Here is a 26,709-nt window from a genome sequence, read left to right as displayed (position 1 = left end):
TGCGACATGTAGATGAGATTTCTTGATCTCATTTACTTTGCTGGTACTGTATTACACTGCGGATTTGCCGCACGAAAATACCCGCGACAAATTTGCACGTAATAAGTATCGTGTGCATTTGGCCTAACAGAGTTTTTTTTAACTCCCCCTAAGACCCCGTTCACACATGTTGGATTTGATACGGATTCCGATGATTCTGTATCCCATGCATATGAGGTTTCCGCAACCCAGTTGACATGCTGTGAAAAATTTTCCACATGGATTTTTGTCCGCACCATGAAAAGAAATCCACCACAGCAATAAGTAGCATGCGTCTTATATTACATGGAAAAGCCGAGGATGAGCAACTTTGAATGACACTGGGACTTAGGCCTTGTTCACACAGCTTTTTGCAGGCAGAAAAATTCCTTCAGGTTTTCTCTGACTCCCATTGATTTCCGCTGAAAAAGATGTGGCAAAAAAAACTGTGTGAACAGGGCCTTATTCTCGTGCGGATCTGCTACACGCTTGTAGCATCTGCGCCAGGAATCAAAGGGAAATCCTCCGATTTTTGCTGTGAAAAAACACATTGAACTTTAATGGCAACGTAAGAGCGGAGCATTAGTTCTCCTTACATCCTCAAGCGCTTCCCCCTCCCTTCCCCCTTCACATCGTATTGTTGCCCTAAGTTTATCGTGTAGTCAGGAAATCTCCTACCTTACAGTATAAACAACGTAGACGATAATTCACAGGGCTCCATTATGTCCTTTTAGCCTCCGTCGGGCTGGTGGACGTCGGTTTACCTTCTTTTTGAAGGATGAAATGGCGTAGTAAACTTTGTTATTCCGGAGTCCCCAGGCAGCATCACAAGTGCTCTACCTGTGGAATTTGTCCCTGGGAGCTCCTGACATCACTGTCCATATATGTAAAGTGACATTAGGGGATTCTCCAGGGCCGGAATCCCTGGCCAGAATGTTGCCGACGCTCCGGCCGTGTACTCAGGCTTTGTGCAGCTTCGGACGTCACTTTACGTATATGGACATCATGAGCAGCGCCATAGTCCCTGGGCAGAGCGCTAGTAGAAAGCTCCAGCCCTGTTCATGGACAGTGACTTCAGTAGTTTCCCCTGGGCCATTCCCCAGGCGACGTATCCCACTATATGCCATACAGTCGGATACGTATTAGCTAAATAGATCAAAATCCGGAGCATGAACCGGTCACTGCCGGCTCCATGGTTTCCTTCACTGTAATTGACATCAGCACCAAAATCATTTAATGTGTATAACGTACAAACGTGAGCGCCACACTTTCCGTTGCCCACCCCCGGTAATGGAGGGGGGGCCCAGACATCATGGCTGTATGGGGCCCAGAAATTCCTGATGGCGGCCCTGAGGAGACCTGTCAATCAGTGAGCCAGGTGGAGGAAACCAGAGGGGAGCCACCGAGTGGAAACTTTTTTTCAAGCCTGTCACATAACACCGGCAACGACAGTGTGTAATTTCTCTAAAACACAGCCGCACTTTGCAATTGAACGTAGGGGGATTATGATCGTCAGAGCGGTCACTAAGGGTGCCTCATACACATTAGATGAAAGTAGCGCTGGGCGATTTTGCCAAAAAATACCTTGATTTTTGTCAACCCTATGGCCGATTTTCGATTTGAATCTTGATTTTCTTATTATGGTTAAATAAACTGAAAATAATACCAAGAGATCATGTAATAAAATTTATTTCTTTATATAAATAACTTTAATATATTACTATAATAATTGTACATAACTTAAAGTATTTGCAGAGGTTAAAAGTTATCAGAAATACTATTGTAAAAATGTATATCTAACTGATTATAATTTCGGTGTTCCCCGGCAGGGAACAGGTTAACAGAATCTATAATCAATGATGCGCTGCGTACATTAACATCCCTCTCTGCCCGTCACCATCTTAGCCGGTCTCAGACATTGCAGGCGAGAGCAGTGTGAATTGCAGCAGGGCCAGGCAGATCGCGCTGAGTGGGCACTCGGTGGCGAGATTACATTTTAGTGTCTGAGGTCTGAGCAGGACCCGGTCAGTACCAGCCCCACCATGGACGGCTAAATAAAGAACATTAAGGCCCGATTCACAGCGGCCCCCACATAGTGACAGTGCCACACAACCTTGCAGATAGTACACCCCCCTTGTAGATTGCCGCCCCACATGTAGATCGAACTCCCACCCGCCCTTGTAGATTGCACCCCCACTTGTAAATTGCACCCCCACATGTAGATCGCACTACACCTTGCCCGCCCCCTTGTAGATCGCAGCACCCTATCCCATCCTTCTGGTAGATAGCAGGCACTGTAGCTGCCACTAGGGGCTGAATCCCACATAGTGCCGTAGTGGCCCCCACATAGTGCCACAGGGCCCTTCATATAGTAACACAGGGCCACCCCCATATAGTGCCACACACCCTTGCAGATAGCACCCCCCCAAATGTACATTGCACTACACCCCCCCCCCTTGTAGATCCCACCCTCATATGTAGATCACACTCCCACATGTAGATTGCACTCTACCCCCCCCCCCCCCCTTGTAGATCGCAGCACCCCATCCCATCCTTCTTGTAGATAGCGGGCACTGTAGCTGCCACTAGGGGCTGAATCCCCAGCCAGAGGTTGCCAACACTATGACCAGAAATACAGCTCCTAGTGGGAGCTACAGTGGTGCAACCTGCAAGAGGTGGGGGGGGGGGGGATGCAAGCTGCAAGGGGGGGGGGGGGCGGTGCAACCTGTAAGAGGTGGGGTGGTAGTATCTACAGGGTGGTGTGGCTATATACTAGGAGTCTCAGCTTCCCCATGGAACTGCTGTTCCGTACTGTATCATTTTATTCACTACAGAACAGTAGTTCCGTAGGGAAGCAGAGACAGAACGAAGCGCAGCTTGTCAGACAGGGTGGTTCAGGAAGGCACCAAAAAAACCTAAAAAAAAAAAAACAATCGCCCGAGGCCTTGAGGGCGAATTCATTCGATTAATCGCCCAGCCCTAGATGAAAGTCACCAAGCCTGACAATTTTGCAGAGACTGGCTGACTAATGTCTATGGGGGTGTCCCGACCCTTCCCAATGGCTTATGTCAGAAGTTCCCACAGGAGATAACCCACTGCCAGAGGTGGATGGCACGAACCTCTCCCAAGGTTTGCATGTATGTGGAGTCGGGAAGAATAGCTGTTAACCGAACAAGCACACAAAACAAAAATGCACTTTAGGGCAGCATGATCTTGCCGACAGGTTCCCTGTAAGAGACTGGGTGGCCATAAACCACGGATGGACAAATTACAAACTAAATCACTGCAAGAGCAAATATTTTTTATGCTAATTAAGCAATGAGGGCTTTATATAGAGGACTTTTCAATAGGAAAAAAAATAGCTAAGGATCTGTCCACATCTTCGTTGGAGGCTCCGTTAGGTCCAAAGTGGCTGAAAAGCAACGGACACCCAACGGAATTCATTAAAGTCAATGGGTTCCATTGGGCGCCGTTGGTGTCCGTCTCCCAAAACATCCGGCATTTCTATTTTTTCTCTTGTTGTTCTGCTTATAGGATGGAGCAGATTGACAGAAACCTTAAACGCAGGTGGGAATCCAGCCTAAACAGTTATGTGCCTGTAACAGATTTCTAGACATATCAGCTACCTGGCTCCTGGATTTGTCCAGCCTGCCCTCAAAGCTTCCTGTGGTAATCAATAAACTTGTTTTAGCTGAAACCCTATTAGCACAGGTTTACGTCTTCATTTTCTAGCAAATACAGTAATAACGTAGTACTAAAAAGACTTCCATGATGCCTACGTTAAACAAGAGCTTCATAGTAAACATAAATTCTTCCAACAGTAAGCAGTGAATCTCCAAAGAGTGAGCAATCTGGCTAATTATTATGCATTTTGGGACTTTAAAAGTCATTCGACTCCTCAATGGTATAATATTAAATTTCAGACAATGTTCTTTGATTTTATTTTAATATGACACAATCTAATGTATAGAAATAAATACATGGAATAGAAGAATTGGCAACACAAACAAAAGAACTTACCCAATATCTATGAGTGGTGCCTTCCCCTTCTCTCGTTTGTAACAAACGAACAGTTCTGGACTCTTCAGACTGCCGTGATTGAGGTTTGCCTGGAGGCCACTTGGCGTGAGTTCGATGCTTGTATATCCCTCTGGCACTGCCTCACCAGCTGTCCGATTGATGATTACAATATCTGTGATTGGAGCTTTGGGACGACCTGCTTTGTTCTCCAAGCGGGCCACGTCCTGGTCCAGGAGTTTAGAGGTATCAGTCAGTCCTGCAACTACAAAGTAATCCGCAACGCGGGGACCTTTATCTTCCATCATATCTGCAGCTGGCTACCTAGAATTAAATGAAATGTTTCTATTAAATCACAATTCAAGACAAACCTTTATTAAAGGCACGTGACAGTGTTTGGTCTGTGAGATACGAACCGTATGTCGGCCATATATCCCGGACTGAGCCCTATCATATGATGCTCGGAGTCCCCGCCTCGCCGCGGAAATACTGTCCCATACTGTAATCATGTTTTCAGTATGGGACAGTATTTCTGCTGAGAGGCAGGGACTACAAGCATCATAGATAACTAGGACGCTAGGCGCTCAGCTCCCTGAAATGTGGTCAGTCCGGTAAATATGCCCGACATACGGTCCATATATAACGGATCAAACATGGTCGATAGCACAGTAAGGCCTCATGCAAAGCTACAAAACAAAATATTAGTGTTAGGCTTGTAACGGGGAATTCACACAGAGTTTTTTGACAAGTTTTTTGGCGCGAAAACCGCGGAGGAGTTTTTTTCCCGCAAGCGGAAAAACCGTCTCGGGGGAAAAAGAAGGGACATGCCCTATCTTCGGGCGTTTAAGCCTCTGACCTCCCATTGACATCAATGGGAGGCAGAGAAAGTGTATATCGCAGCGTTTTTTGCCCGCAGCGCTCAATGGCCACGGGCGAAAAACGCAGCGAAAATCGGTGTGCAGGCAGAGCAAAATCTGCCTCAAAACCCCAAACAGAATTTTGAGGCAGATTTTCCGCCTGCAAAAAAGACATGTAAACTAATTAACACATGTAAACTAATATAAAACACACACACAAATTGGTTAATGTTAGAAGAAAAAAGGTATTTAGCTATACAGATCGATGTACAAATATGTTGAAATCTTCCATACATTCATACTCTATTAGCCAGAGCAGAGAGCTACTAACTAGGAACGGCACTCCCACTTACAAACACTGGTGTGCCATTTATTTGATTAGCCGGCATATGATACTACACTGTATTTAAAGGGAACCGGTCACCAGCATTTCACTTATTGAACTTTACATATCCCTCACTGGCCGCTGCTATCAAAAGTTCATTGCCGTTCTCCCCCCTCCTAAACGCCTCCTCTGACTGTAAATAATGGTCTGTAAACATTTTGCGCCTTTTATCGTAATAATCCGGTGTCCCTTTGTGCGCACACACCAGAAGAGGAGGCGAGGAGCTGTCAATCAAAAGTAAGGAGCCGTGATAAAACCCGGAAAGATTTGAGGAATGAAGATTTGACTCGATTCAAACGAAAATTTGACTCCTTTCAAACTAAGATATGACTCTTTTCTGCTCATTAGCATACGGTGTGGGAACACTAAAAAACGGAATACTAAAGCTACAGAGCCGACTAAGAAGACAATTCTAGGTTATATAAGAAATGATTTTTCACCCATTACCACCAGGTATTGCTGATTTAATAGGTGAAATGCTGGTGACAGGTTCCCTTTAAAGGGCTTGTCAAGACAACCCCTTTTGAAATAAAGCTGAACGATTTCCATGGGTCTGGCTTCTGAAGCCTCAAGCAATCTGCTGTTCTTGCTGGGGAAAGTTGCAGCTGCCCATACATTTCCCCGGCAACGGTATGCTTTTGCCATACAGATACCAAACAGTGGTGTAAATGCTTATTTGTTAAATATTTGTATTTTTGTGTTAATTTACCAGTAGTGTTTCCTATAAGGTGCGCGGCCACGCACATTGCACGATCTGCCCGCTCACTAAACTTTAAAGCCCGCGCCCGTCACGGGCGGATGCAGTGGCGTCGCTAGCACCGGAGGGGGCTCCGGTGCTAGCGACAGTCCTCAGGACGCACATACAAATGAATACTATAGGCTGCAGGTCACGTTAGGCCTGCAGCCTATAAGGTGTTAGGAGTCACGCCGGCCGGGGTGATGACGTCACATCATCACACCGGTCTGCGCATGCGTCCTGCCGGAGATCTGGGGGACCCGTGTGGCGCTCTTTACAGGGTGTGTGCACGTCGCTATCTACAGGCGGTCTGTGTGGCGCTATATATAGGGGCAGTGGTGTAATGAGGATTGGCTGTGATTGGCAGCAGAGGCAGTCACGTGGGATGAAGCGTTATCCCTGGAGGCCGGCCTTCTGACGTGCGTGATAGTCACTACAGCCTGTGATTGGCTGCAGCGGTGACATGGATGAAATGTCATCGCTGGAGGCCGGACAGGAGGAAAGTAAGTAATTTTATTTTATTTTCCGAGCATGGTACTGTCCAGGGTGCTGAAAGAGTTACCGCCGATCAGTGCAGCCCATTAACTCTTTCAGCACCCTGGACAGTACCATGTTCGGCGATCGGAAACGGAAACACGTAGTGCACACGGGAGTGCACGCGGCCGCTAAAACGGGCACATGGATCCGTCAAAAACGGCTGTGAAAACGGTGTCGGAAGTGTGCACGAGGCCTTATACTATTGGGCCCTTGGGAGGTTACAGCATTACTAAAACTTTGTACTTTGTTGGCAGTAAACACTCCCCTTTTAATATTCAGAGTGGTTCAACATCACATGTAGTATTTGAAAGCGGCTTGCAAACTCCAAAAGATTATAGAACTCTGGTCCCCTTTAGGCCATATTCAGATGTAGCGGAATTCCACACCAAAAATCAGAAAGGAAGCATAGCACAATGGTAGAGAATAGGGTTTTTATAAAACCCCATTCACACACACACACACTGCAGGAAAAATAGCACAGATTTTAGGGCAGGCTGCAGATATTCATTCCATAAATTCTGATCCTCCACAGATTTGCAGCAGAACGTTTCGGCTATGTCTGAACATGGCCTAAGGCTACATTCACATGAGCATATCAGATTCACGCGCGTGAATCTGGTCCATGTCGGTTGCGTTATTGCATCCGTGCTTTGCGAGTGGCATGCGTTATTCACGCACTCGCAAAGCACATTTTTTTTATTATTTTCAATTGAATTGATGTGTAAATCACGCACAGCACACAGATGTGCATCCGTGTGCGGTGCGTGATTTTGACACACCCATTGACTTCAATGGGCGATAGGTGCGTGAAAAATGCACCAATATAGGACATGCAGAGTGTTTTACGCAATGGACACACGCTGCGTGAAAACTCCTGCATGTGTGAATGGCCCCATTGAAAATCAATGGGTCCACGTGCTGTGCGTGATTTCCCTGCGCAGCATACGGACGTTATTCACGTTCGTCTGAATGAGCCCTAACACACAAGATGACAACGTGTATTCCTGCATCAATACATCACCTGCTTTCCTACCTTAGGCCTTATTCACACGAACGTGTCAGTTTTGCGCACGTAAAAAACACACCCTTTTTTCTGTGTTGCAGTTCCGTGTGGCATCAGTGTACGGTGTGCGTCTGCGTTTTTTATGCGCGTATGTCACACGTTTTTTACATCAGCAAAAAAAATCTGAAGGTGTTTTATTTTTTTCCTCATCATTTCTTTAGCAACTGTTGCGTGAAAAACACGGACAGCACGTGGATGACGTCCGTGTGATGTCCGTGATTTTTACGCATCCATTGATTTCAATGGGTATGTGATGCGCAAAAAATGCACAAGTATAGGACATGCAGTGAGTTTCACGCAGCGGACACATGCTGCGTAAAAAACAATGTCTGAATGGCCCCATTAAATTGCATATGTCCATGTGATGTCCGTTTTTTTTACGCGCATAACACAGATGTGAAATATGCTCGTGTGAATAGAGCCTTAGGGCCAGGATTACAGAAACCGTTTTGATGCAGTATTTGGCTCAATTTCTCGAGCCAATGGCAGAAGGATTGGCCGGGTAGTCCCATAGAGTTTGAATAGAGGGGTAGCGCGAACACAGCTCCATTTAAATTCCTCCTCACTGCAGGAGGAGCAGCAACGTGGAACAGGGTACACAGGACCCCTGTCCTTGATGTTGATCCTAGCGGTGGGGACCCCTGCGATCAGACACTTATCACCTAGTCTGTGGATAGATACAGTACTAAATACGGATTCTAAAAATACCCATTTAACCCTTTCAGGACCAGGTGAATTCTCGTTTTTATGCTTTCGTTTTTTCCCACCTTCAAACAGTCATAACTTTTTTATTTTTTCATTGCCATATGAGGGCTTAATTTTTAATGGGACAAACTGTACTTTGAGGGTACTATTTAATATTATGTGTGATGTATTGGGCAGCTGGAAAAAAAATTCAGAATAGTGTGGAATTGGGAACAAAAAACAGTAGTTCTACCTTTTTCTTATAGGTTTCATTTTTTACGGTATTCACTGTATGGTGAAAATAACATTACCTTTATACAGCGGGTCAGTATGATCACGGTCATACCAAATGTATATAGTTTTTATTATGTTTTAGTACCTTTAAAAAAATGAAAATGTTTGAAAGAAACCAAAAAATGTTTGCATTGCCATATTGTGACCCCCGTAACTTTTTATATTTCTGTGTACAGAGCCGTCATTTTGGATGTGGAAAGATGTTTTTATTAATACCATTTTGGGGAATGTCTGGCATTTCGATCAGTTTTTGTTACATTTTTTTGAAGCGTTGAAGTAGCAAATAACCTGCTATTCTGACCCTTTTTTCCCCACTACAGAGTTCACCATATTGGAAAAATATATTTTTTATTTTTATAGTTCGGGCATTTGCGAATTTGGGGACATCTAATGTGTTTGTTTATATTTGTTTATTTATTTTTAAATGTGATCTAGTTAACCCCTTAACCCCTTTAGGACACAGCCTGTTTTGGCCTTGTGGACACAGCCTATTTTTTCAAATCTGACATGTGTCACTTTATGTGGTAATAACTCCGGAATGCTTTTACCTATCCAAGCAATTCTGAGATTGTTTTGTCGTGACATATTGTACTTTATGTTAGTGAAAAAATTTGGTCGATAAATTCAATATTTATTTGTGAAAAACTTCAAATTTTAGCAAAAATTTGCAAAATTAGCATTTTTCTAAATTTAAATGTATTTGCTTGTGAAACAGATAGTAATACCACACAAAATAGTTACTAGTTAAAATCCCCCATATGTCTACTTTATGTTTGCATCATTTTTTTTCACGTAATTTTATTTTTCTAGGACTTTACGAGGCTTAGAACTTTAGCAGCAATTTCTCATATTTTCAATAAAATTTCAAAAGGCTATTTTTTCAGGGACCAGTTCAGTTCTGAAGTGGCTTTGAGGGCCTTATATATTAGAAAGTCCCCATAAATCACCCCATTTTGAAAACTGCACCCCTCAAGGTATTCAAAACCACATTCAGAAAATATTTTAACCCTTTAGGCGTTTCACAGGAATTAAGGCAAAGTAGAGGTGAAATTTACAAATTTCATTTTTTTTTTGCCGAAATTCATTTGTAATAAAAAAAAATCTGTAACACAGAAGGTTTTACCAGGGAAACGCAACTCAATATTTATTGCCCAGATTCTGCAGATTTTAGAAATATCCAACATGTGGCCCTAGTGTCCTAATGGACTGAAACACCGGCCTCAGAAGCAAAGGAGCAGCTAGTGGATTTCGGGGCCTCCTTTTTTTAGGAATATATTTTAGGCACCATGTCAGGTTTGAGGCGGTCTTGTGGTACCTAAACAGCCGAAACCCCTCCAAAGTGACCCCATTTTGGAAACTACACCCCTCAAGGCATTTTTCTAGGGGTATAGATAGCATATTGACCCCACAGTTTTTTTGCAGAATTTAGTGGAATTAGTCTGTGAAGATGAAAATCACCTATTTTTCTGTGGAAACAGATTTTTTTCATTTTTACAAGGAATAAAGGAGAAAAAGCACCCCAAAATTTGTAAAGCAATTTCTCCCGATTACGGCAATACCCCATATGTGGTCGTAAACTGATGTTTGGACCCACAGCAGGGCTCAGAAGGAAGGGAGCGCCTTTTGGATTTTGGAGTGCAGATTTTGCTGGATTGGTTTTCAGTGCCATGTCGGGTTTGCAACGCCCTGGAGGGACCAAAACAGTGGAAACCCGCCAAAAGTGACCCCATTTTGGAATCTACACCCCTCAAGGAATTTTTCTAGTGGTATAGTGAGCATTTTGGCCCCTCAGGATCTTTTTTAGAGCTAGGGTGACCAAAAAACAGCGATTTTGGCGCTTTAAATTCTTTATTTATTACAGCGTTCACCGTGCGCAATAAATTACGTTTTAATTTATTCTGCCGGTCGGTATGATTACGCCGATACCATATGTGTATAGTTTTTTTTAAGTTTTGCAGCGTTTGCACAATAAAATGACGTTTCTATAAAATAATTTATTTTCTGGGACACGCTATTCTGAGCCGTAACTTTTTTATTTTTTCGTCAAAAAAGCTGTGGGAGGTCTTGTTTTTTGCGGGACGGGTTGTAGTTTTTATTGGTACCATTTTGGGGTAAATGCGACTTTTTGATCAGTTTTTATTCTATATCTTGGGAGGGGTGGTGACCAAAAAATAGCGATGCTGACAGTTTTCCGTTTATTTTGTTTGCGGCGTTCACCGTGCGGAAAAATTAACATTATAGTTTCATAGATTGGGTCGTTACGAACGCGGCGATACCAAATATGTGTACTTTTTTTTTAACGTTTTCATTTTTTCCCTAGAATAAATGACTTATTATAGGAAAACAAAACCTTTTATTTTTACACTTTTATAAAACATTTTTATTAACTTTTTTTACTTTTTACACTTTCTTTTTTTGACCTGCAGCTCTGATCGCTGCTAGAATACATTACACTACCTAGGTAGTGTAATGTATTCCAACTGTCAGTGTGACGTCACAGTCACTCTGACAGTTGGTCTACGAAGATCAGCAGAGGCTGATCCTAATAGTCTGACATACATGGCAGACCTGGGGGCCGTTGTCTGGCCCCCGGGTGCCATCACAAGCATCAGAAGCCCCCACGATTGCATGGGGGCTGCTGATGCGCTACAAACCCGCTACATGCGGAGATCGCAATCGAGCCCCGCATGTAACGGGTTAATTGCCGAAATCAGCGGCGATGAGCCGCTGATCGGCAACACTGGAGTGTGTCAGCTGTCGGGGACAGCTGATCTCCAAGTTCCCGATGCACACTGTCGCCGACAGTGTGCATCGGGAATGGCACAGTGACTTTCTGTCACTCTGACAGGAAGCCTATCAGGACCAGCCGAAGGTTGGTCCTGATGGGCTTCTGTCCATGGCAGACCCGGAAGCCATTGTTTGGCTTCCGTTTGCCATACTAACTATCGGCAGACCCCGCGATTTCGGACGGGGGTCTGCCGATATGTTAGAAACCCCTAAAATTCGGCGATTGCACCCGATCGCCGAATTTAAGGGGTTAATGCGCCGAAATCAGCGGCAAAGGACCGCTGGCCGGCAAGAGGGGAGTGTCAGCTGTCGGCGACAGCTGACCTCCTGGTTCCCGGTGCACACTGTCGCCGACAGTGTGCACCGGGATTAACTCAGTAACTGTACGTCCTCGTGCGGGAAGTAACTTCCCGCAACGACGTACAGTTACGTCCTGGTGCGGGTAGGGGTTAATGACCGGGCCTGAAAAGACCTTAATGACCAAGCCACATTTGTTAAATCTGGTGTCTGACTTTATCAGAGAATAACTCTGCGAAAGTTTTGAATATCCAAGTAATTCTGACATTGTTTATTCGTCACATGTTGTACTTTATTTTAGTGGTAAAAGTAGACTGATACGATTTGCGGAAATTAATGAAAATATAGAAAAATTGAAGAAATTTTGTAAAAATTATCATTTTTCCCTATTTTTAACTGCAATATGTCACATATGTACACACATACTGTACAATTTTTTTAATTAAATATATATTTCCATCACTTTACTCTATTTTGGCAGCACTTTTGAAAAAAAAAAATACTTACAAGTTTAGTAATGATTTTATAAATTTTGAAGTACATTTTGTTTTCCTGCACCAAGCCAGGTTTTCAGAGGCTCATAGGTGTCAGAATGGTGGAAACCCCCACAAGTGACACCATTTTGAAAACTACACCCCTTAAGGTATTTATTAAGGGGTGTTGTAAGTATTTTGACCCCACAGTTTTTTTGTAAGAATTCATGCAAAGCAGGCGTAAAAAAATATAATTTCACTTTTTTCATAAAAGTATCATTTTGAAGACCGATTTCTTTGTAAAGCGACCATCAGAATGAAGAAACACACCCCAAAATCTATCACCCTGTTTCTCCTGTTTTCAAAACTGCCCCCATTGTGACCCTAATGCGTTGCCTGGACACACGGCAGGGCCCGAAAGGGGAGGTAGCACCCGAAGACTTTCAGGACACACATTTTGCTTGAGCTGCCAAAAATATAGAAACTCCCCATAAATGACCCCATTTTGAAAACTAGACCGCTTAAGGTATTCATCTAGGTGTGTACTAAGTATTTTGACCCCACAGTTTTCGCAGGAATTAATGCAAAGCAGGTGGAAAGAAAATTTTATTTCACTTTTTTTCCACATATGTGTCATTTTAAGGTCAGATTTCTTGTACAGAGGACATGAGAATAAGGAAATGCACCAGAAAATGTATCACCCTGTTTCTCCTGTGTTCAAAAATATCCCCATTGTGGCCCTAATGTGTTTCCTGGACACACGGCAGGACCCAAAAGGAAGGGAGCACCCGGAGGCTTTCAGGACACACATTTTGCTTTGAAAATGGGAGGATTCTACTTTTCTAGATTGAGAAATATATGTCCCTAACAGTTTCTACACCCTATGACTATGTCGTGCTAAGAAAGCAGCTGTCCTGAAATCATGTCAGTCCATAGACATTATGTATATCAACCCGCTCTGATATATAGTAAATTAGAGTGGGAAAATGTATTAAACTGTTGGCGGAAAAAGGCAATATATCCAAAAAAAAGGAGGAAGAATGTATCCAGCTATGTGGAAAACTAGAGCATGTTCACAGGATGAAAGAAAATTTGTAGGGCTGTAATGACTTTATTATTCAAAGTGACTGGTCATACAACGTCTCTTTAGCTCCATCAATCCCTATATAAGGGACGAATGTGCCAAGTGACGCGGTACACCATAACAAGCCCCTGCCCGGCAAGGTAGGAACCGCCATGTGCACAAAACAACCAATCACCTGTAGAATATATAAAGGGGCAGTGTCCCACACCGTATGTATAGATACAGTAAAGGACCACTACTCCCCAAATTAATGTCGCTATTTCTAGAAGTATTGTCGGGTGTAAGAGGGCCACCAAAAACCCAAACAAAACTGTAATAAAGCCCATAGTGTATTGATAAGGACAAAACAGGGACTTATGCATAGACCAGGGTTGGAAGGACAAGCGGAACAATAATATCGTGACTCACTTCGCGGTCCTCGTTTGCTGCAGACCCGACACCGTTTTTTGGGGTGTTTTTGGTTAGATGTTGAAGGGATGGGGTGTAAAAAATGTTTTTCAACAAGTCGGTGTACATCCTCTGACTCATGGACTACTCTCTGGTCTGCAGATTGAAAAAGGAGATCTTCAATCACTTTCTCCTGAAATTCAAAGAATGTCGCCCTGCCCGCTGATTTTTTGTACAGGACAAATGCGTTCTGCATCGCAACCTGGATTTGTTATAGCCGATGACACACACAGGCTTTTGTCTATCTGCAGAGGCCCCACATTCTCTAATAGTTGCTGTTGCACTTGAATGGACAGTGCTGATCATGTAGACGTCCTTGTGGTCACGAAATTTTAAAGTCAGCATCTTCTCAATTTGAAACGTGCATGACTCCCCCTTTCGTAGTTTTTTTATCCACAAGTTGACGTGGGAAACCTTTGCGATTCCTGCGTATTGTGCCACAGGCTCCGGTGTTGGCACAATGAAGGGCGCTAAACAATGGCACACTGGTATAAAAACTGTCCGTGTATACATGATACCCCTTGTGTAGGAAAGGGCCAATTAAATCCCACACAATCTTACCAGTGGTACCAATATTTGGAGGGCACCCTGGTGGATTAAATTCACTGTCTTTACCCTCGTAGATCTTAAATGCACATGTGTAGCCAGTAGTGCTTTCACATAACTGGTAGATCTTTACCCCGTATTTTGCACTTTTTGAGGTTATGAATTGACGGAATGAGACACGCCCTTTGAAATTTGTGGGATTCCACAACCTGGCATTAGGTGACGAAGGCTTATTGGCAATGTACTGCCTGGCATACAAATTTGTTTCCTGCACAAAATGTTCCAAAACTTGGTCCGTCATAAAAATATTAAAATAATTTAGTGGTGAAAAATTACTGATATTGGGACTTATGCCAGGAGTAGCAATAAAGTCATTTATGGTGGGAGAAAATAAACTCGTGGGTTCCCACACTAAATCGGTTTGGTGGGGTTGTGCAATTTCAGGGGCTGCACTTTGAACGGACGTTGTGGCAACTGCGCCGTCTCCCATATCACTGGTGCTGGGTCTCATATCCATAGAATCCCTTGAAGCGACACTTTCGCTGTCGCTTTCAAGTAAGGCTGGGTTCACACGACCTATTTTCAGACGTAAACGACGCGTATTATGCCTCGTTTTACGTCTGAAAATAGGGCTACAATACGTCGGCAAACATCTGCCCATTCATTTGAATGGGTTTGCCGACGTACTGTGCAGACAACCTGTCATTTACGCGTCGTCGTTTGACAGCTGTCAAACGACGACGCGTAAAAATACAACCTCATCAAAAGAAGTGCAGGGCACTTCTTTGGACGTTTTTGGAGCCGTTTTCTCAGACTCCAATGAAAACAGCTCCAAAAACGGACATAAAAAACACAGCGAAAACCGTGAGTTGCTCAAAAAACGTCTGAAAATCAGGGTCTGTTTTCCCTTGAAAACAGCTCCGTATTTTCAGACTTTTTGGTCACTACGTGTGCACATACCCTAAAAGCTCAACTTCAGATGCAGAATCCGTATCTGAGCATAGCATCTGATAGGCTTCCTCAACGCTGTATCTTCTGGCAGCCATAATGATAATACAGTCTAAACCGCAAATAATAAATGGAACTAGCGGTTTAAATTTTTTTTTTATCAACTAAGGCCTCATTCACACGATTGTAAAAACACCCGTTATTGCGGGTCGTAATTACGACCCGCAATAACGGGTTCAAAGACTTCTGTTACCCACGGGTACCTTCCCGTTTTCTCACGGGAAGGTGCCCGTGCCGTTAAAAAAATAGAACATGTTCTATTTTTCTATTTTACGGGCCGTGCTGCTATACTTTATAATGACAGCACGGCTCGCAAAAGCGGCCGGCTGCCTGCGGCCGGCCGTGCTCGTAATTACAAGCACGGTCGTGTGCATGAAGCCTAATCAACTAAGAACACTAAAAGAATTAAACTTTTTTTTTTTTTTTTTATTGTTTTTTTTAAGTTTTTTTTTTTTTCAAACCTAAACCTTACGCCTAACACAAACCGTAAACCCAAGTCCAGAACAGCACCCTACGCCGTCTAAGGCCCCATGCACACGAACGTGTTTTTGCGGCCGCAATTCCCCCGAAAATCCACGGGAGAATTGCGGCGCCATTCTATTCTATGGGGCCATGCACACGACCGTAGTTTTTGTGGTCCTTGCACGGCCCGGGAGCCCGGACCGCAGAAAGAACGGGCATGTCTTATTACGGCCCTGTTCTGCGGTCCGGGCTCATTGAAAACAATGGTGGCGGCCATGTGCATGTCCTGCGATTTGCGGGCGGCCTGCGGCTGACAGTCCGCAGCCGGCCGACCCGAAAATCACGGCCGTGCACAGGGCTACGGTCGTGTGCATGAGGCCTAACAGCGTACACGCCGTCTAACAGCGTACCCTAAAAAGAAAGTAGTTTATAGTACGATTCTTAGTATATACAGAATATATATATATATATATATATATATATATACTATATACTATAAAATACTGAAAAAAATGTTGTTTTTTTTAATAAACTGTGTGTGAGGAACAAGTGATTTTGTGTGGGGACACTGACACACTTGTAGCTGTTTCTCTCCACAGCTAGAACAGTGAGGAGAAACAGATACATGTTTTTACAGTAGTGATCACTAAGATTGGATCTCATAGTGATCACAAAAGATCAGGACTATTGGCTCCTGATCATTGCTCTAAGAACAGAGTTGCTAGCAACAGCTCGTTCTTAGAGCAGGAGCTGTCATTTAGACACTCCCGGCGGCTCTGTACGCAGTAACAGCATGTGACCGCTGTGATTGGCTGTCACAGCGGTCACATGCTGTTATGACGAAATCGGCAGGTCCTGATGGCTGCACTAAGAACCGGACCTGTTACTTACAGCCGGTTTTTAGTGCAGATGTCACCAGGGTGCCGTTAAACCCCCTCTACTACAGCGACGCCAAAAGGCGTCGCTGTAGACTGAGTACCTGCACCGCCTGACGTCAAAAGACGGTGGGCGGTCGTTAAGGGGTTAAAGGGGGGTGATTTGAAGTTTTATATTTTTCTTTATATTTAAAGAGACTCTGTCACCACATTATAAGTGCCCTATCTCCTACATAAGGAGATGGGCGCTGTAATGTAGGTGACAGTAATGCTTTTTATTTAAAAAAAACGATATTTTTTCACAAAGTTAGGAGCGATTTAAGTTTATGCTAATGAGCTTTCTTAACGCCCAAGTGGGCGTACTACAGTGGAGTGCATGACGCTGACCAATCGGCATCATGCACTCCTCTCCCTTCATTTACACTGCACTAGCGATATAGATATATCGCTATGTGCAGCCTCATACACAAGCCCTAACATTACTACAGTGTCCTGATAATGAATACACATGACCATCCAGCCTGGACGTCATGTGTACTCAGAATCCTGACACTTCTGAATCTTTTTTTGTGAGATTCCGGCAAGTGACACCAAATCTCGTTTAGCTCCGGGATCTCGCGAGATTTCGTATCCGTTGCTGGAATCTCACAAAAAAAAGAGTCAGAAGTGTCAGGATTCTGAGTACACATGACGTCCAGGCTGGATTTCATGTGTATTCATTATCAGGACACTAGTAATGTTAAGGTTTGTGTATGAGGCTGCACATAGCGATATATCTATATCGCTAGTGCAGTGTAAATGAATGGAGAGGAGTGCATGATGCCGATTGGTCAGCGTCATGCACTCCTCTGTACAACGCCCACTTGGTCGAAAGTAAAAGTACGCCCACTTGGGCATTAAGAAAGCTCATTAGCATAAACTAAAATCGCTCCTAACTATGTGAAAAAAGATCGTTTTTTTAAATAAAAAGCACTTCTGTCACCTACATTACAGCGCCCATCTCCTTATATAGGAGATAGGGCACTTATAATGTGGTGACAGTCTCTTTAAAACTAACGTTTTTTTTATTACTATTTTTTAGCCACTCTAGGGGGCTTGAACCTGTGGGGGATCCCAGCTGCTATAGGAATACACCGACTCCCACGATCTCGCCGCACGGGAGCCGTGACTGGCCCCAAAGTGAAAGGGTAAGTAAAAACCCCTCAGATGCTCAGATCTGACACCAGCATCTGAGGGGTTAAAGACTTGTGATCAGAGATTGGTCTGATCGCAGGCATTGCCGCTGGGTCCCGCCTGTGCAACACAGTAGAGACCCCGCGGCTATGGTGCCTGCTCGGCTTCTGAGAAGGAACCATTTCTAAAAACCCTTTACCGACGTAACTAGGCATATTAGCGACAGGAAAGGGTTAGGGCTTGTCCACACGTAACAGAATTGCAGCAGTAAATTTCTGCAGGAATTGCGTTGAAAAAACGCAACGTTACCTGAGTTTTTCTCAATGTTGGGAGATGGGGAAAAACGCAGCAATTCAGTCTACTTTCCGCAGCAGGAATTGGTCCAAAAAACACGCACTGCACGTCAATTTTTGCTCTGAATATCTACGCAGCGTGTGAATGAGATAGGTTAACCCCTTCCCTCTTTAGCCACTTTTGACCTTCATGACAGAGCCTCATTTTTCAAATCTGACATGTTTCACTTTATGTGGTAATAACTTCGGAATGCTTTTATCAATCCAAGCAATTCTGAGATTGTTTTCTTGTGGTGCATTGGACTTTATGTTACTGGAAAAATTTGCTCGATACATACAGTATTTAAATAGTAAAAAACACAAAAACTTAGTGAAAAATTGCAAAAATTTGAATTTATCTAAATATAAATGTATCTGCTTTTAAGACAGGCAGTTATACCACACAAAAAACTGTCGCTAATTAACATCCCCCATACGTCTAATTTGCATTGGCATAGTTTCTTTGAACATCCTTTTATTTTTCTAGGACGTTACAAGGCTTAGAACTTTAGCAGCGATTTTTACAGGGACCAGTTCAGTTGTGAAGTGGCTTTGAGGGCCTTATATATTAGAAACCCACAATAAGTCAAAACAAGTAGTCAAAACAGCATTTAGAAAGTTTCTTAACATTTTAGACGTTTCACAGGAATTAAAGCAAAGTAGAGGTGAAATTTACAAATGTCATTTTTTTTTTTTTTGCAGAAATTTCTTTTCTATCCATTTCTTTTCTAACACAAAGTTTTACCAGAGAAATGCATCTCAATATTTACTGCCCAGGTTCTGCAGATTTAGGAAATATCCCACATGTGGCAATGTACTGAAGAACAGGCCTCAGAAACAAAGGAGTACCTAGAGGATTTTGGGGGCTCCTTTTTATTAGGATATATTTTAGGCACCATGTCCGGTTTGAAGGGTTCTTGCGGTGCCAAAACAGTGAAAACACCCAAAAGTGACCCCATTTGGGAAACTACACCACTCAAGGAAATTATCTAGGGGTATAGTGAGAATTTTGAGGCCACAGTTCTATTGCAGAAATTATTGGAAGTAGGCCGTGAAAATTCTCAATGAAAATGTAGGTTTAGCTAATTTTTTTCTCATTTCCACAAGGACTAAAAGGAGAAAAAGCACTGCAACATTTGTAAAGCAATTTCTCCCGAGTAAAACAATACCCCCCATGTAGTCAAACAGCTGTTTGGACACTCGGCAGGGCTTAGAAGGGAAAGAGCGCCATTTGGCTTTTGGTGCTCAAATTTAGCAGGAATGGTTTGCGGAGGCCATGTCACATTTGCAAAGCCCCTGAGGGGACAAAACAGTGGAAGCCCCCCACAATTGACCCCATTTTGGAAGCTACACCCATTGAGGAAATCTAGTGTTATAGTGAGCATTTTAACCCCACAGGTGTTTCATAGAATTTATTAGAATTGGGCATTGAAAATAAAAGAAAAAAAAAACTTTTCCTTCAACAAGACGTAGCGTTAGCTCCAAATTTTTCATTTTCTCAACAAATAAAGGAAAAAAAGAACCAAGATTTGTAAAGCAATTTCTCCCGAGTATGGCAATACCCCATTGGTGGTCATTTTTAGGCACACAGTAGGGTTTGGAAGGGAAGGAGCGGCATTTGGAGTGTAGATTTTGCCGGCTTGGTTTCTGGTCGCTATGTCGCATTTACAAAGCCCCCGTGGGACCAAAACTGTGGAAACCTCCCAGAAGTGACCACATTTTGGAAACTACACCCCCTCAATGTATTCACCTAGGGGTGTAGTGAGCATGTTAACCCCCCCCCCCCCCCAGGTGTTTTGCAGAAATTAGTGTGCACTCGATGTTGCAGAGTGAAAAATTGGATTATTTTTTTTCCATAGATATGCCAATATGTGGTGCCCAGCTTGTGCCTCCATAATAAGACCGCTCTCTAATTATTATGCAGAGTTTCCTGGGTTTAGAAACACCCTACATGTAGCCCTAATCTTTTGCCTGGACATTTGACAGGGCTCAGGAGTGAAAGAGTACCATGTAAAATTGAGGCCTAATTTGGCGACTTACAAAGTATTGGTTCACAATTGCAGAGGCTCTGATGTGAAATAAAAGAAACCCCTGAGAAGTGACCCCATTTTGGAAACTACACCCATCAAGGCATTTATTAAGGTGTGTAGCCCAGCTTGTGCCACTGGAGACACACACACACACCAAGAATTGTTAAAAGGTTTCTCCCGGGTATGGCGATGCCATATATGTGGACGTAAACTGCTGTTTGAGCACACTGTAGGGTTCAGAGGGGAGCCATTTGGCTTGAAGTGTATATTTTGCTTGGTAGTAGTTTTGTTTGAGTATTGCTGGTATTTCAGTTTATAAAGTGGGGGTATATGTACGCTGGGCAGATAACATCAGGGGCATAGTCAGGTGGTATAGTAATGGGATGTTGTGAGACCCATAACGTTTTAATTTTGTCGTCGACGGAGCTGTATGAGAGCCTGTTTTTTGCGACACGAGCTATAGTTTATATATGTATCATTTTTGGATACATGCAACTTTTTCATCACTTTATTCCAATATTTGTAGGGCAAAGTGAACAAAATACAGAATAGCTCTGGTTTCTGCCGTTACAGGTGGATGTCAGCTGTAACATACAGTCATCTTGGAGTCAGCTACAGAAGCATATCAGGCCCCGCCTCCGGGCAGGGCCTGAACAGACCGGGAGGCCAGTATTAGGTCTCCGTTTGCCATTGCAGCCACCGGATCCCCGGCAATTTCATTGTTGGGGTGCCGATGAGCTGCAAACTCCTTAAATGCAGCCATCGTGCAGCGTTCACTTTTGACCGCTGCATTTAAGGGGTTAACGGCGGGGATCGAAGAGAATTTCGGTCCCTGCCATTACAGCCGGATGTCAGCTGTAATACACCGCTGACATCCGGCGATGATGGCACAGACTCCGCAATCTCACCCACTTTGCCGCTATTGTATTCTGCTGCGTATTTTCCATCCGCAATTTCGCTACGTGTGGATGAGCCCTTAAAGAGGGCCTGTCACCAGTTGAACTGGTATACTGACCTAAATAGCGGTGTCTCCCTGATTCTAGCGCTGTCTTTTTTTTTTACCCCGCCCCGTTTTAGAGATATGGCGCACTGTTTTGTTGGCTTCCTCTATGCTAATTTGCTGTAGACAGCCAATAGGGCGTGAACTACCCTCAAGCTACCTCGCACTAATCCGTGACCATCAGATGAAGGGAAGCTAGAAAATTAGAATATAGGAAGGAACACAACAGCCAACATAACAGTGGGCCATATCTCTAGAAAGAGGGGTCCATGAAACAAAGAAAAAAAGAAAAGGGCTGGAATTAGAGAAACACCGCTATTCAGGTCAGTTAACCAGTTTAGCTTATATGACCTACTGACAGGTCCTCTTAAATATCAAAGTCCCTAAAAAAAAAACCTTTGCATGCTATCTTACTGTGCATTTATCGAACTTTCAAGACACACCCAAATCATCTTCAATGATTTCCATGGTACAGTAGAACAAAAACAAACGGATGTCAGTGACCAGCTCCAACTCTATACATTGGAATTATTTTTTTTAAAACTGTTTATTGAAAAAGAATGTTGATTTGCGACAGAATGAACTTTAAAAGGCATAGGACAACAGTGTCCCTAAAAGGATATGTGCACACGACAACGCCAAATACGTCTGAAATTACGGAGCTGTTTTCAGGAGAAAACCGCTCCAGAATTTCAGACGTTTTTACACGTGCACGCGTTTTTCGCACCGTCTTTTACGGACATAATTGGAGATGGTTTTCATTGGAGTCAAAGAAAAACGGCTCCAATTACGTCCCAAGAAGTGTCCTGCACTTCTTTCACGCGGCCATAATTTTACGCGCCGTCTTTTGACAGCGACGCCTAAAATGACAGCTCGTCTGCACAGAACATCGTGAGACCCATTGCAAGCAAGGTTTGCCGACGTATTGGAGTCGTCTTTTCAGGCGTAATTCAAGGCATAAAACGCCTCCATTACGTCTGAAAAGAGGTCGTCGTATGCACATACCCTAAATGTGACAGGGCACATACAAGTGCCAATGTGACATTACATTTTAACAGTAGCATATGAAAACAGTAGTGACTAGTAAAGAAACAAAAAAAGGCATTGGAAATATCAGTCAGATTGTAAACAGTATAATATTTATGGAATTATGCAAGAGGCCCAGAAGCACAGCACCAAGCGATCATAAGCATCGACTACCTCCCCACACCTCCAGCAACCACAGCCAATGCTAAATCTAATTCTCTGGAGGAGCAGGCAGTATCTGGAGATCTGCACCAGGAGTCCCAAACTTTATAGTATTTGTCAGGACATTTTCTATGTTTGAATATAATACGTTCGTACGATACAGTGGAATTAACCATGGTTTTCCAAATTGATGTATTGGGAGGACGTCTATCCGTCCTGCTTATAGAGATGACTTTACCAGCCAAAAACAAAGCCTCACGTAAAAAGATTCTTGTATGATGAGGCCATAGTTCTTCGTCTAAAACGCCAAACTGTAGATTGGAATTTAGGAGTGATTTGGATACAATTGTTTTTTTTTCATATCGTTACTAACAGCAGAGTCCTAGATTAGGCTATGTTCACACGGGGTCTTTTGCCGAGTTTATTGACGCGGAAACCGCGTCGCAAAACTCGGCAGAAACGGCCCGAGAACGCCTCCCATTGATTTCAATGGGAGGCGTCGGCGTCTTTTTCCCGCGAGCAGTAAAACTGCCTCGCGGGAAAAAGAAGCGACATGCCCTATCTTCGGGCGCTTCCGCGTCCGACCTCCCATTGACTTCAATGGGAGGCAGGAGAAAGCGTGTTTTATGCCCGCGGCGCTCAATGGCCGCGGGCGAAAAACGGCGCGATAATTGCTATTCACACGGAGTGTTTTGGGGGAGGAATATCTGCCTCAAAATTCCGTTTGGAGCTTTGAGGCAGATATTCCTCCCCCAAAATACTCCGTGTGAACATAGCCTAAGGATCTTACCACTGCAGTCCCTGAAGCTGCATTTACACTAGACAATTCGCAAACAACCCAATCAAGATACAAAACCAAAAGTTGTCTAGTGAACCTAATCAATAATTCAGAGATAAATTGATAATAAGCTTTATTAGTCCCCCCTAAAGAGGACAAAATACCCCCCCTTACAATTATTAGACAAACATTGTACAAGACAGTTAAAAATCATAGGTAAAAACGGTCTCGGGTGAATACAAGCCACACTAACCCAAGAATCAATACCAGAGTCACTAATGTAATATCTTATTAATTGTACATCAGGGGGCAGAGTATACCTAGGATCGCCCTACTGATTAGGCTGATTAGAACCGTGGTACAATCAGTAGGGCGATCCTAGGTATACTCTGCCCCCTGATGTACAATTAATAAGATATTACATTAGTGACTCTGGTATTGATTCTTGGGTTAGTGTGGCTTGTATTCACCCGAGACCGTTTTTACCTATGATTTTTAACTGTCTTGTACAATGTTTGTCTAATAATTGTAGGGGGGTATTTTGTCCTCTTGAGGGGGACTAATAAAGTTTATTATCAATTTATCTATACGGCCCGGTCAATGAAAAATTAAAAAAGTTATGGCTGCTGAGAGGCAAAAACAGAAAAATGTAGCTGGTCATTAAGGCCTTGTCATTAAGGGGTTAAAGGCACTATGCAGGGAATTGTACTGAAATTCAAGCGAATGGGGCTGAAAAACAGTTCTTAGGCTATGTTCACACGGAGTATTTTGCAGAGTTTTTTGACGCGGAAACCGCGTCGCAAAACTCGGCGAAAACGGCCCGAGAACGCCTCCCATTGATTTCAATGGTAGGCGTCGGCGGCTTTTTCCCGCGAGCAGTAAAACTGCCTCGCGGGAAAAAGAAGCGACATGCCCTATCTTCGGGCGCTTCCGCCTCTGACCTCCCATTGACTTCAATGGGAGGCAGAGAAAGCGTATTTCGCGCTGTTTTATGCCCGCGGCGCTCAATGGCCGCGGGCGAAAAACGGCGTGCAGGGAGAGGAAAATCTGCCTCAAAGTTCCAAACTGAATTTTGAGGCAGATATTCCTCCCCCAAAATACTCCGTGTGAACATAGCCTAAGGAGCTAAAACTCAACTCTGTTCTGGGGAAAAGTGTCCGCTGTGCTTTGAATGGTTGGGATGCCAGCAGTCATACACCCCTCTCCACCCACACCCAACCAGTCAGTCATGGCATGGCATATCCCAGCATTATGTCAGAACTGCAATTCCTGGGAAAACCCCCTTGAAGACTATGTGATTCAAAAACAGATCAAAGGCTTCAAGTTATGACTAATGTAGCCAATTATACAGATAAACAAATATTCAATGTTGCATTATCCTAAAAACAAATAACCTCCAAGCAAAACACAAGTAATGATAGGATATAGTAGTATACACAGACGAGAGCTGGCAGTGCAGTGTCACCATGTAGTCATGAGACGATGCTGTATACATGTGTGTGTAGACGTCATGTGCCAGCTCCAGCCTGGGTGTAAGCGGACACCCGTTACTGAGCGCAGGATCAGGTAACGTGATCCACACAAACACACCGCGCCTCGCACCGCCACATAATATCTGCTCACATAGAACACAACGTAAAAAAGGGAATCACACAATACAAACGTAGCAGGGCTGAGTTAGTCACTTGGCACACCTAGATGGAATATCATGAAGTGAACGATTAGTGATTTTACAAAGGACTGCAGAAAAACGACTGCAAAGTTACCACAAAGTACAAACAGCGCAGCCTGAAAGCGTTCAGCTCTGCTACATCTGTATAGTACAGCCGGTGTCAGTCCATCATTGGCACCAAGGCTTAGGACTCAGTGTGGACAGGTGCCACTTGTTGCAGCTCTGAAGAGAAGTGTAGGGAGTGTTACCTGTGGAGAGTTGCAGACATTGTAGAAGTAGTTATGCAGGTAATGGAAAGTTTACCACAGCCCACTCCAGCACTACGCCCCAAGTTCGAGCCCAGTCCTCCCCTTCACTTACCTGGGCAAGAAACAAGTCGTAAAAGTCTTATTTGCAGCCGTTTACACTACAGTATCACACAGCAACTTGTCCCTGATACCGCGGCCGTCATCCGTAATACTGGCGCCATGATCTTTACTTCAGACCGGAGAATACTTCCGGGCTTAGCCCCGGTGACCGCCTCCCTATTGCCGCCTACCGGCCAGACGTAGTACTGTAGCGGACAGTTCCCCCTCGATAAGGACTTTCTGACTTCGTAACGTCATGTGATATACAAAGTCACGTGCCCCTAGAACCTGGGCTGGTTGCCGGCGGTGTGTACGGAAGGAAGGAAGGATAGTCGAGGATGTGACGAGATTACTGGTGTGCTGCGTAGGGGTGTAAAAGAGAAATGGTGTCGTGGGTTAAGTTGGGTTGTTCTGTACAATGGGGGCTTGAGAACTACTTTGTATGTTTTTAAAGTGTAACTAAACGTTCAACAAACTTCTGACATGTCATAATGACATGTCAGAAGTTTTGATTGGTGGGGGTTCGAGCACTGAGACCCCCACCAATCACTAAAACGAAGCAGCTGAAGTCCTCTTGTGAGCGCTCATCCGCTTCGTTTCTGTTCGGCTTTTTCCGGAAATCTGTAGCGGTGTACAGACTCAATAAATAGACTGAGTCCTACATTGGCTTTCGGAAAAAGCCGAACAGAAACGAAGAGGTTCAGCGCCTACACGAATGCTTCTGCCGCTCGGTGGGGGTCTCGGTGCTCGGACCCCCACCAATCAAAACTTCTGACGTGTCAGAATTTTGTTGAACGTTTAGTTACCCTTTAATGTGCTGTTTATAGGTGAGGAAACTAGTCAAGGATGTGACAAGATTAGGCTGCGTTCACATCTGCATTGTGGCTTCCATTCTAGCGTATCCGTCAGAGGACCACAAGAACGGAAGTAGGGATGCACGATGCATCGCATCTAAACTTCGATACTGTGCATCCCCAAACGGTTCGATACCGTTATTTCATGTATTTCGATACTTAGCTGTGCGGGCGCACAGCTCGTTATAGTAACACATGAATGTATTACAGTCATTACTCCGCTCCTGACAAGTGCGCGCGCCGTCAGGATTATGTGATGCGGTCAGCGCTGCACTAATGAACGGCGGCACTGAAGATAGAGCATGGCGGGCGCACTACAAAACACCACCATATTTCTGTCCTCAGTGCCTGAACCGCTGCTCATTAGTGCAGCGCCGGCCGCATCACCTCATGGTGACCGCGCACGCACTTAATGTCAGGAGCAGGGCAATGGCCGCAGGCCCGCTGTATAACGGCGGACATCAGAGAAACCTCTCATCTCTGCCTCTATTCTCCTGAATGCTGCGATCAAAGCTGACTGCAGCATTCAAGAGGAAGTGAGAAGGGGGATTGCCCCTGGATCGCATCACAGGAATCCCTGTGACGTAATTGAGGGACATACCATATATGGGCAGACAGCCCAGGGTCCATTGAAGGACCCCAGGGCTGTCCTACCATATTTCCTGTTGTTAGGGCATACTTCGGTATGTCCTAACAACTGCCTGTGTACTATCTGTATATAGATATATGCCAGTACATTACTATCAGTGCATAGATATATACGGT

At 44.0% G+C, this 26,709-nt stretch overlaps 1 protein-coding gene across 4 annotated transcripts in view; it reads right to left on the bottom strand.

Annotated features, from left to right (window-relative positions):
* The window catches only part of DENND4C (DENN domain containing 4C), a 255,009-nt gene extending 229,752 nt beyond the window's left edge, over positions 1-25,257 (bottom strand). For all 4 annotated transcript variants that reach the window (XM_075825782.1, XM_075825801.1, XM_075825792.1 and 1 more), the window contains exons 1-2: positions 25,104-25,257; positions 4,039-4,359 (exon numbers count right to left, since the gene is read on the bottom strand). In XM_075825782.1, coding sequence (XP_075681897.1) covers positions 4,039-4,343 — 305 coding nt within the window. In that variant the 5' untranslated portion in view covers positions 4,344-4,359; positions 25,104-25,257. The remainder of the gene's footprint in view (positions 1-4,038; positions 4,360-25,103) is intronic.
* Positions 25,258-26,709: the final 1,452 nt, after the last annotated feature.

Source organism: Rhinoderma darwinii, chromosome 1 (genome assembly GCF_050947455.1).
Source record: "Rhinoderma darwinii isolate aRhiDar2 chromosome 1, aRhiDar2.hap1, whole genome shotgun sequence".
Taxonomy (NCBI): Eukaryota; Metazoa; Chordata; class Amphibia; order Anura; family Rhinodermatidae; genus Rhinoderma; species Rhinoderma darwinii.
The sequence above is the reverse complement of the archived record's forward strand: the minus strand, read 5'-3'. Positions and strand labels throughout refer to the sequence as shown.